The 12,060-nt window shown below is 43.5% G+C and overlaps 2 protein-coding genes across 2 annotated transcripts; both read left to right on the top strand.

The window, feature by feature from the left end:
- The first annotated feature begins 616 nt into the window (after positions 1-616).
- Positions 617-2,661, top strand: LOC128714223 (kinesin-like protein subito). The gene is made up of 3 exons (XM_053809098.1): positions 617-2,139; positions 2,212-2,422; positions 2,506-2,661. The coding sequence occupies exons 1-3, from the start codon at positions 632-634 to the stop codon at positions 2,659-2,661; spliced, it is 1,875 nt and encodes a 624-aa protein (XP_053665073.1). The 5' UTR covers positions 617-631.
- Positions 2,662-3,292: 631 nt separating this feature from the next.
- LOC128711312 (tyrosine-protein kinase transmembrane receptor Ror2) lies at positions 3,293-5,611 on the top strand. Its single transcript, XM_053806180.1, has 4 exons — positions 3,293-3,685; positions 3,771-4,050; positions 4,129-4,371; positions 4,437-5,611. Exons 1-4 carry the CDS (start codon positions 3,293-3,295, stop codon positions 5,609-5,611), a joined length of 2,091 nt encoding a protein of 696 aa, XP_053662155.1.
- The last annotated feature ends 6,449 nt before the right edge of the window (positions 5,612-12,060 follow it).

Below are 12,060 nucleotides of genomic sequence, written 5' to 3' on the forward strand. Positions count from 1 at the left end.
AGCAGCAACGACGAAGTAGCGGGCTGCATGTACACTGTGCACCAGAACTGGAAGAAAGTGATCGTTTATACTGGGTATTATTGTTAATTATAGGGTAAGTATAATTGGGTGAGATTAAAATGTATGTTGTTGTTACGTCGGATACGCAAAAAGGGCCATGTTAAGCAAGATTGATGAGTAAAATCATTGACTCCATTTGCAATCGAAGATGGGAACAACTTTCCCGATATGATGCGTCTTTTGTTGAAGAATAGTTGTTTCACGGAACGGCCCTGGACGGTGGCTGTAGTATAAAGCATTCCCACGCTGGTTTTTACTAAACCCAGCATCGATGCTGTCCTGCTACGGAAATATGCAAAAAGTTTTAGCCAATACCGCCGAAGTTAAAGTACCACAAAGAAGAAGATAGCTTTTTGGCACAAGCCTGAAATAGCTAATGTGCTATATTCCTGTTACAATACAATTTTAGTTAAAAATAATTTAAGGACCTTTCTTTGGTTTCATTTACATAGACGCAAATGAGATTTGCAGTCGGATGGAAGCTGTTAACAGCAGCAGCAAAAAAAAAAGAATCAAACAGTCCAAATAATGCTTATGCTTTTTCTAGTCCCATTTGTATACGTTCGGAGAAATGAAACGGGCGCAACCTTCGTTTTTGAATGCGATCGAAAACAGCGTTGACCGCCGTCGGCGTCCTCGTCCGATCAGTCGCATTAGGTTGGAAACATTGCTGGCTGATGATCGTCAATCGTGTGTGTCTTTGCCCCAGGGATCATCGATGGCGCCTACCGAAGTGCTGGACGAAGTTCTGGAGGAACAGTACGAACAGGATGGTAATGAGTTGAAGGAAGAGGAAACGGTCAAGGTCTGCCTGCGTCTGCGTCCCTACGCAAAGATCACGTTCAAAATCAAGGATAAAACATTGATCGCCCGCTGCCAGGGTGAAAATCAATCCTCGTCCGAAAAACACTACACATTCAGCAACGTGTTTGACGAAAATGTTTCTCAGGCAGAAGTGTACGATTGCTGTATTCGTCCCACAATCCGTCCCACAATAGGAGAACCGGGTGCCACCTTTTTAACGTATGGAACATCAGGCTCTGGTAAAACGTATACCTTGCTGGGAACCGAAGAGCAGCCCGGCATTGTGCCACGTTCAATTGAGCAGATTTACGAGGAACTGTATGATAACATATCGACCGAGCCCAGCCTGAAGATGGAGTGCATGAAGCCCATACCGCTGAGTGACGAATCAGTACTGGATGAGTTGCGGAAACTGCGGATGATCAAGACACATCTACAGGGTTCCGAGGAAAGCACGGCAATAATCAGCGATATCATCCAGAACCAGCATCAGTTTCAGCCTCTAGAAATGGGAGACAAGCGTGTGTTCATTTGGATATCGTTCGTAGAAATCTACAATGAAAATGTGTACGATCTGCTAACCGTGGACGGCGACTATGGAAAGCGGAAACCGATGAAGGTGCTTTCGAACGATGGAAATGCCTATATCAAAGGTCTGTCTACGCTGTATGCTGGAACGAAGGAAGATGCGTACAATTTGCTTCAGTACGGTTTGCAAAGTGCCACGTACGGTGCCACGGATGTGAATAGTAATTCCAGTCGATCGCACAGCATATTCACGGTTACTGTGATCACGCACTCGGTTTCGACGCAGCGAATTTCGCAATCAGTTTACAAGTTTTGTGATCTTGCCGGATCGGAACGTCTGAAGAAAACCGGAACCACGGGCGACCGTTTGAAAGAGGCACAGAAAATCAACACTTCGCTGCTAGTGCTCGGTCGCTGCCTGGAGACGGTTCACAAGAATCAGAAATCCAAGAGAATTAACGATCTGGTACCGGTACGCGATTCGAAGCTGACGATGATCATTCAATCAGCACTGCTCGGCAAAGAACCGATGACGATGATTGTCAACGTCTATCCGACGGAAGAATTTTACGATGAAAATTTGAATGTGTTGAACTTTTCCTCCATCGCCAAGCAGATCGTCATCAGCAAAGAACCGAAGATCATGAAAGCACCGCATAGCACACGGTATTCATTTTTCCTTTCCCAGGCAATCAGCAGCCCGTCCTCAAAGATAGACACAAATCAGCTGCTGTTGGAGTACGAGAGGTGAGTGAGCTGCGGGCATTAGGCTTTTGGACCAGAACATTGATGTTATTTTTTCACCGTTTTTCCCAACAGTATGAAGCACGAAAATGATCGTCTACTTGCTGAAGCTGAACAGAAAAATGCCGAGATTGTGTGTCTTAAAAAGAAGTTGGCGATACAGGAGTTCCAGCTTCGCAACGAACTGACGGACAATTTTCAGCAACATTTCGCAAAAATGGAAGAATCGTATCAGCTGCGCATTCAGAGTGCACAGGAACTGGCCATACTTCCCTTCAAACATCAGGTAATGTATTGAAAAGCACTTTTTCATAAAACATGTGAGATGGAGGTTAATGGTGGTACGATGCTTTGTTGTTGTATTTCTAGCTGGCCGTGCTAGAAAAGAAACTCAAATCGAAGGAACAAACAATAATGGAAATGGAAGACGAGCAGGACGATTATGAAAAGAAACTGAAGGCCTATGAGGAAGAGCTAAACACTTATCGCCTGCAGCAAAGCCGTGTCCGAAGACTGTCCGTTTAAACGTGAAGAGTCCGCATTGTATTACGTTTTTTTTTTCGAAAATACACTAGTTTTCTGTTTCATTTGTAATGAAAAATATTGATTTTCGGGAAAGAATTTGAGTACTGGAGGAGAAAAGTAATTTTGAATAGTGAACAACGCACCGTTTAAAAATATCACGGGAACTTCGGGCAAGTTTTCGCCCTATCCAAAATCTCGAGCGATATTCGGCACATGTGGATATTTGAACTAGCTCTCTGGTCAAAAGAAATCACCCAATCTGAAAAGGAATGCTGTCAACTGTCAGAAAAGTTGCGAACGAGAGCACAACAAAACGGAGTTGTAAAAAATGGAGAATGAAAATAATCAGAAAAAGGCAAAAGTGATAGAAAAGATGAATCTTTCTTAAAAACAATTACAACCATCGTCGTAGTTGTAGCGCCGTAGTGGAATTGGCATTCAAGTATAGCGAATCGCACCCATTTCAATCCATGAAAATTGGGGTCAAGTGCACTTTAGTACAGGCGACGGGGGTTCCAGCGTTCGGAGCAGCTAATTCGAGCCGTGGTTTGTGTGCAGTGAAATAATTGAAAGCAGATTTCTATTACCGCCCGCTGCACGACGATAACTACAACACGGTGAGCGATTGAAGATGACCAGCGACCGTGGTATCTCTGCAGCTGCTACTCGCTGTGGTAAGAGACAATGGGTGCTTTTGTCCTCTGTGGCGTACGTCGTCGTGCTTGTGCTGCTAGCGTCCCTAACCACACCTAGCTCAGTGTCGGCGGTTTCAACTGCTGTCGCATCACTTCGACACGGTGGCGTTGGAACCAAAGATACATTCAGTTACGAAGATGCCGGAACCGAGGAGGAAGGCTACTGCGCACCGTACAACGGGAAGGTTTGCAAACGATTTATCAACAGTCGCCAGGTGTGGTACAGTCGTAAAGATGGAAATGGAGGTTGGGAAAACGAAAAAATTACCACCGCACTGTTTGACGATCTCATAACCGATCTACCACAGTACTGCCGTCCTGCCGCAGAGGTAACTATACCGTGAATTGATCAGTACCTGTTAAGAAAAAGTACTATTACTCAATTTCAATCATCTCTATTTTACTTATCCCTAGAAACTGCTATGTGCGTACGCTTTTCCTCAATGTGTCATCAATGAGGGTTCTACTATTCGGTTGCCGTTGTGCTACGAAGATTGTGTAGCGACGTATCTGCAATTTTGCTACAACGATTGGGCACTGATAGAGGAAAAGAAGGAACGTGGTGATGTCATTAAATCTAGAGGCCATTTCCGGCTTCCGAACTGCGAGGAACTTCCACGGTATAACAAAACAGCCAAACCACCCGTTTGCTCGCACGTGGGTCTGACCGAACTGGTCTCCGAGGAAGTGACCTGTAGGTTTTCAAATACGCAACAAATTTGCTCACGGTGCCCACAATATATATTTATGGTATTTCCCCTCTATTTTTTAGACGATTGCCGCATGGGGAATGGAAGATTTTATCTTGGCACGGTAAATGTAACAAGCACGGGTATTCCCTGCCAAAAGTGGGACTCACAAGAACCACACTCACACCATAAGCCACCGTTGGTGTTTGCCGAGCTGCAGGATGCGGAAAACTATTGTCGAAATGCGGGTGGCGAAGAACCGACGCCGTGGTGCTACACAACCGATAAAACCGTACGATGGCAAGCTTGTGATATTCCGCTCTGTCGTAAGTAGTTTCTGTTTGTGTACTATAGATAAAGAATTCAAACATGTTTCCTTCAATTGTTCCAGCAAACTCTACCGATGCCAGTGACATTCGAGGCAAAATTGACATGAAAATGGAATCGGTGTTTACCCCATCGATGATATTTCTACTCTCTGGAATAGGTTTCGTAGCTATTGTACTTCTTCATCTGATGGTGTTGCTTTGCTATCGCGTATCGCGCCATCGGCGTAATCGTCGGCAATCGGGTGCAGCTGGTTACAATACAGCCGCATCCCAGGACGGCCAAGGGATCGATATTAACAAGCTTCCTTCGAACATAAACTATCATCGCACTGGTGCTCAGTTGAATCCGAAGCTAGAAAAGCTGGAATTTCCTCGCAACAACATTATCTACATCAAGGATCTGGGCCAGGGTGCGTTCGGGCGGGTATTTCAAGCTAAGGCCCCCGGGCTCGTAGCGGGAGAAGATTTTACGCTAGTCGCCGTGAAGATGCTGAAGGATGAGGCAAGCCAAGATCTGCAGGTGGATTTCGAACGGGAAGCTTGCCTGCTGGCAGAGTTTGACCATCCAAACATAGTGAAGCTACTGGGCGTTTGTGCAATCGGGCGGCCGATGTGTTTGCTGTTTGAGTTTATGGCTCGAGGAGACTTGAACGAATTCTTACGCCAATGTTCTCCGTTTGCACAACAAAATCGGGCTGACAGTATCAGCACCGAGCTGTCGCACGGTGATCTGCTGAACATAGCGCACCAGATAGCGTCCGGTATGGTGTACCTTTCGGAGCGTAAATTTGTGCACCGCGATCTGGCGACCCGCAACTGTCTGATCGACGACCATATGGTGGTGAAAATTGCGGACTTTGGATTGTCACACAAGATCTATCTGCAGGATTACTACAAGGGTGACGAGAACGATGCCATTCCGATACGCTGGATGCCGCTGGAAAGCATCCTGTACAACAAGTACACGATCGAGTCAGATGTCTGGGCATACGGTGTATGTCTGTGGGAGATATTCTCCTTCGCCATGCAACCGTACTACGGTATGACGCACGAGGAGGTGGTAAAGTTCGTGAAGGAAGGTAATATGCTCGGTTGCCCGGAAAACACACCGCTAACCGTGTACGATCTGATGCGCAAATGCTGGAGCCGAAAGCCGAATGACAGGCCCAGTTTTCATGTGATCTACCAGAAGCTGCAACAGATACGGGCGGATTTCGACGGGAAAATGTTGATGTAGCCACAGCCGGTGTCATCTTGGGGTGAGTAGTAGCAGCAGTAGTAGTAGCTCAAGAAACATCACTGCCACAGAAAGGTAGCCAAAGCGAGTGTAATCGTGGCGTAGTGACCGCAGTTGTGTAATATACATGTATGATGATGCCTGTCAATATTCCTTAGCGTCGGTATGTACGTATTTTATGCGCAACGGTTTACCAATGGAAACAAAACCATGAAAAGATACCATTGTTGGTAAAGAAGCTCCGTGTTCGCCCCAAACCTTCCTAAAGACGGTCATTATTTCTGCAGGACAGAGAGTGTAAAAATGGTCATTATGAATATCGATTAACAAATATTCATCTTCAGTTTTATCAGGCACATTACATAGTTTAGGATGTTTTTTTTGGAATAGTATTTATTATACATGACAACGATTTTATGTTTTCTAAACGCACTCAAAATTCAAGACTTTGTATGCTTTACACTAAATGCCACAGGAACGGACTGCCAATGGAAATCTCAGTATTTTAGTTAGTATTTATTACACTCATTTTTGCGTATTGCAACTGTATCATCATTAGGAATTAAAACGATTCAAAACGATGTTCATTTCATAAACGACAATTTATTTTGCAAAAACAATCTATTTATACGGTAGTTTATATCTATATCCCAAAATTGACTCAAGCACGCATGAATAAGCATGACGTGTATCGATCGGCAATACGGAATCGACCATATCGACCATAAGTTTGTTAGTGAAACGAATTAGGTTAAAGTATGTTTTTTCGCTTCTCAATGCTCAGAACTACGGACTCAAATCTAATTCTCCTTCGTCATATGTCTTAAATGTAGATTCTCTGGTGCAATCCGTTTTATTGTAACATACAAACAAACCCAGGTGGAAGAAGGCAGCCATACAACTGATGTAAAAGCCCCCCGATGGTTGGATTATTAGAATCATGGTGGGTTGCATTGGCATGCTTCAATTTTATCCAACTTCCGGTGTGAAGAACTAATGTAATAAGATTCTCCCCTATAGCATGTAAGTGGTACACAATAATGATGTATCAGTTTTGATACGGATTGACTACTCACCAGCTCCTATTCATTATGCTCGGGTTGGTAAATTGACCAGTTTTATAGTCGCTTGTTTTCAAACAGTAGTTGTGCCCGGTTTCCGCTCAGAAACGAACGGTAAGGCCGGTGACGAGATATGTTAGCCCGTAAGTACCTCCCAGCGCCAAGTGTTTGGCTGTTTGATTAATTAGATTACTAGAGAGAGAGGGAGCGATAGAGAGAAAGAAAGCGAGGGCTATTAGTTTAGGTGGGGCTGCTAGAACCCAAAGACCATTTTAATTATTGACTGCAAAGGTGTTTTGTAGAATTATAGCAGATGGTTGCGATGAAGCGCTAGGGTACGAGTAGTGTGATGGAACAAAGATGGCGAGACGTAGGCGTGCGAAAAAAAGCCCTTCCGTACACCGAAGCGCGTTCGGTTGGCAGTCAAGATTTAGCATAACTTTAAAGTAAATACAAAAAGGAAAACCAATATTAAGCGACGAACCAGAAACAAACCAAAAAAACCATACAAACCAAGTGGAAAAATAAATATATAAATGTGTTTTGTCTCATCCGCCCGTGTCCGATGTGGTTTAAACGTTAGATATGTAAAACAAAACATGTTGCGACATGATGCTTTGCGTTTGTGTGTGCGAGTGGAGCATAAACATGCGGATGATAGCACAAAACGGGGAGACGTTTGTGAAAGAAATTGGAGAGATGACTAATCGTTAACGCTGAATCGTAAGTGGTGGTGGCCACGGAACCGAAACGTCAAACTGAACCGAAGCGAGCACGTGCTGTGTCGTCATTGCGAGGAATTTCCTAGCGTATTTGCAGTTGCGCAAAAAAAAATAACGAAACAGCGCTTACTTGGAGGCGAAAACTTTCAAAAGATGTCGTGAAGAGTAAACCGTTTGAACGTACAATGCTGTGTACAATTCAATTGATCTTCTTGTTCTTGTGTTTGCAATACGATGATCGAGCTGCGAGGAGTTGCATACATGAGTCAGTGATTCAACTTAATGATCGAATGCGTGAGAAAGCTTTTGCGTTTTCATTTTCAACGTGTTTTTGTTAAGCAGCTATGCTTTCCAATAAGCAAAATATGCGAGAAAGATTTGTTGTATCTAAATAATTCTAAATTATTGAAAGACATATTGGTTATTCTCAATTTGAATTTCACAATAACAGCGACTTTTTTCCAGGATAAAAGGATATATCGAATTGCAGGGGTCCTAGAGGCTTCGCAGATGACCTTGATAGGGGCTGAGAAGCAGAGAACCAGTTCTGGGGGAGTTTTTCTGGCTTGGTACAACCTAAACTTCGCACAACAAACTAGGCAAATAAATCCGGAGGTGCATTCTTATGGGAAACCGTAATTACTATGAGCTCCAGAAGACTCCTGGAACTGCGTATGTTTTACTTTGGTAGTCTTCTGTGGCCATGTACCTTGTCGCTGACGTGTGCGGAGGACGCCATCACTCTTGTCATCTTCGAGCGGCAGATGCTAAAGAGTTTTTTAGGTGATATTTGTTAGTACAGCGTGTGAAGAAGGAGAACCAATTAGTGGCTAACACTGGAAGAGTGCGATAATTGGAACACGTTGTGAGGATGTTCTATTAATGGCTTACCAGGAAGATGCTCGTCTACGACTCGTTCGGCACCCGTAGCTGGATCACTTGTCGGAGATAGGATGCAGCAGGCGCTTAAGAGGAGTAGCCCTGGATCGAGTCTCCTGGAAATGGTTTGCTAACCTGGCCAAGTCAACACGCCAACTGTGTGGATCAACAAGAAGAGGCATTGAGAGACAATCTTTATTCTTATTCTAATTTCTTGGCATATTGTATATATTCGTCAAATTTTAATATAAAGTAAAGTATTCGAACACGTCTGGAAGTTTCCTTAATCTATGAAAGTTCTGAAGTATCTGAGTCTCCTTAAGATCTTAGTATCGAGGGTTAACAGTGACGACAGCCCTACACTTCGAAGGATGGATGGCGTCAACGTGTCTGTTGGAATACAAGAACTGAATGACTCAACGTCAGTACTTCTACAACAATTTCAAATCCACCATAGATCTTGTTTAATTTTGTTTGGTTTACAGTATATAAAGTTTGAGTAACTTGTTGTAATATATTTATACTGCAAGCTTTTAAACGTCGCAAGCAAAAATGGACTTTGCTGCTGATTTGCAGGGCAGGTTTGAACTCAACCGCAACATAATAACGAACTCAAGCTATTCTCATAATCGTTAAATAATGTAACACATTTCACACAAATCCCATCCGAATGACCCGCCGGAATTGGTGCTATAAATGAGCAAAGAGGTCAAAATCCATTTCGCACACTTTGCCATCGTCGCTGCTCGTACCGTCACGCATACCATCCGTCGAGTGGTCGAAATTCGTTGCCAGTCACGTGTTATGCTTTTTAACGTCACACGCTCGAGAGTGTATCCCGGCGCGAGATGACTGCGGGATGATTCAGCCCGAGCGAAGGGAATCCGTCCACCATCTTGCCGGCCATATTTACCGTTGACAAGCAAGCGCGGTGGTGTGTGGCGGTTGAGTGTGTCAACAATTCTGTGTCGTGGGGTAGTTTACGCGCCTTCCTTCCAAACTGGATCCGAACCGACCGTGTAGCGCCAATGAACTGCGTGGGGCAGCACCCACTACGTCATCAAGGCCGAAGGCGCGCCGGTGAGAGTCACGCCGCTTGACGAAAGGGGGCCCGTACGCGTGTTGGTGAAGGCGCGTCCGCGTGTTCGTGCCGTGGGCCTGACGCAGGCACGAAGCGCGACCTGTTGTAGACGGCAAACCTCGGTGCGGTGGGAGGTCCGAACAAAACGCACGTGCACCGGCGTGGCATCATCGAACCGTGGATGGGTTTTGGAATAAAAACCGAATAAATATTTCACCCATGAGGTTGTGTTTGTCGTGCGGAGACTGGCGGGAGATGTGCTTTCTTTCGCGCCGCTGCTGCATGTCTGATTGATGCGCGGTTGGAAATATTGGAAAGTGGCGTATTTCCCGTGGGCAATACCAACGGGGGCATGGCGGTGGGTTGGTTCGTGTTTTGTTTGGGTGCTTGTTTAATTTTATTCATTTTCTGTCCGGTTCTGCATAGTTAGCACCTTTTTGGCATAACGTAAAGAATGGTATGGTTTTTTTCGTTGGGGGGCCCGGGAAATTTTATGGGTGGGTCCGTTACATTATACAGGCATTATAATTCTTTTTTTTTATGTGACAAACTGGTATAATCTGGTTAGCTTTATGAATATGCGGCGTTGATGATAATGGTAAACAAAGATTAATTTTTTTTGTGCATCTTTCGCAGGATTTACATTAGGTGTTACAAGAACATGCTTTATACACCAATGTGTTATACTCAAACAACAATCGCTGTTTTTTTTATTTTGTTTATGTAATTGTTTTTCTTCATTGGTGTACGTTTGCATTTAAGTTTAGTAATGCGCTTCATTCTTTGTCAGTATAAATACCAGGCAGTCCTGGCCTGCCAATTCTAGGTATCCATCACGTTTTTTCACAATTTAATAATTTTATTACCAAAAAGGATGCCCTTTGTTCCATCCATTGATCAAACAAAAACTTTAAAAAACCATCGCTCATCAAAATGGTTTTTATTAAGTCATTTTTTTATATATGATTATTGTTACATGATGTTACTAAATTGTGTTCCAGAAGTCAATTTTTTTTTAAATCGCTTATTAAAAAACAACGTACTTCCTAGTTAACAAAATGAAGGAAAAACACGAAAGGATGACGTACAGAGTTTTACAAAGAACATTTAAGGATTGTTTCATCAATCGCAGCATTGTTGTTTCCAACAATGTGGATGACGTAGTTTGCAAACAAACGTAGGATAAGAGTCCTCTTACTTGAACTAATGTTACTTAAGACAGGTAAGAAGAGGGAAGGGAAGTTTAGGGAATAATGAAACAGCAATTTCACTTATTTTAATTTTCCAAAACGTTGGTAATCTTTGCAGAATATTATTGAAGTCAAATCAATATTAAATTGATTAATATTAGAGCAATTAGAGGTAATTATTATTGGTATTAAAGCACTCATAAACTACAGCAGTACAAACTCCAGGGTTTTAAATAGGGTAGAAATGATATTGGGGCGGCCCAAAAAACCCTAAACCAAACCGCCACCACGTGCTGTCAATCAAATCCTCCAACAAGCCGTTTAAGGATTTAAGCATATAGACACACAGAGACCTCGTACCTTGAAGGCTACATGGAGCGTAAATCGAAGCGCAAATCCAAGCGTTGTGTCAAAGCATTTTTGGGTTTGTAAGGCGCAAACGTAAAGCAGAAACACTAGTCAACAATCCTTCAAGCGCAAACAAATGCAAACAAATCGTACCTGTGACTAGTAGATTAGGGAATGTGCTTGTAATTATATGCTTTATTCGTTTAGTAATAACAATTTGGTACAACGGCTCTTCTTTGCGCGCCAAATGCAGTGTTTGAATGAGAGTTGCACTCGGGGAGACCGGGAGCGCAAATATATAGTGACCAAACGAAGCGCAAAAAATTGTTGGCACAACGCTTTTCATTTGCACTCCATCTAGCCTAGCTTTTGCATACTAATGTTGCATTGAGCGTGAAACAAAAATTGATTTAAAACATTCCAAGTGTCATCTATCTCCATTCCAATGGGTTTGAAAAGTATGTAATTACAAGGAAAACTTTCAATTAAACAGTAGAAAATTAAAAACCGATCGCTCCAGGCCAATTATCGCCGGTAGAAATTAAACAGTTACTTAAGATACTTCATTGCAATAATTCAGCATCTTTTTTTTCACTTTGTCAATTTGTTTTTGTTTTAAAAGATTACCAAAAAAAATTTGAAGAACAAATATGAGATTGTTTATTACCTCCCAAGTGTTTAACAAAACAAAACAACAGTGGTACATGGCGTTAATTTCGACGTCGCTTACTGCTACTTATCACACGATTGAAACTATCACAAGCCTTAAATGCACAACTCGCAACACGTCTGTCGAGAGTTTATTGGACTACCGTAGCCCAGCGCCATGCCGGCGATCATGTCATGCTAGCCGTTGATGCCCTTTATATCCGCCGCGATAGACGGTGCCCGATCTACCAGAAGGGATTGAATCTGCCTGCCAGCGGATTCCACAGGAAGCCGATGTTGGTCGACTCCATGGCGTCGAAACCTTCGTCGGTGATGGTTGCCGCGAGATCGTAGATGATCGATTTGGCCTGTACGGAGGAAGGAAATGGAAGTGCGTTATTGTGGATCAATCGATACAGTTCCGGCGGGCTGCGAAGATCACTTACATCCCCATCCAGCAACGGTCTCGGATTGCCGGCGATAGCCGACGGGATGCTGTCGTCCTTGTGGCGAGGCGCAT

This window comes from Anopheles marshallii, chromosome 3, assembly GCF_943734725.1.
Source record: "Anopheles marshallii chromosome 3, idAnoMarsDA_429_01, whole genome shotgun sequence".
Taxonomy (NCBI): domain Eukaryota; kingdom Metazoa; phylum Arthropoda; class Insecta; order Diptera; family Culicidae; genus Anopheles; species Anopheles marshallii.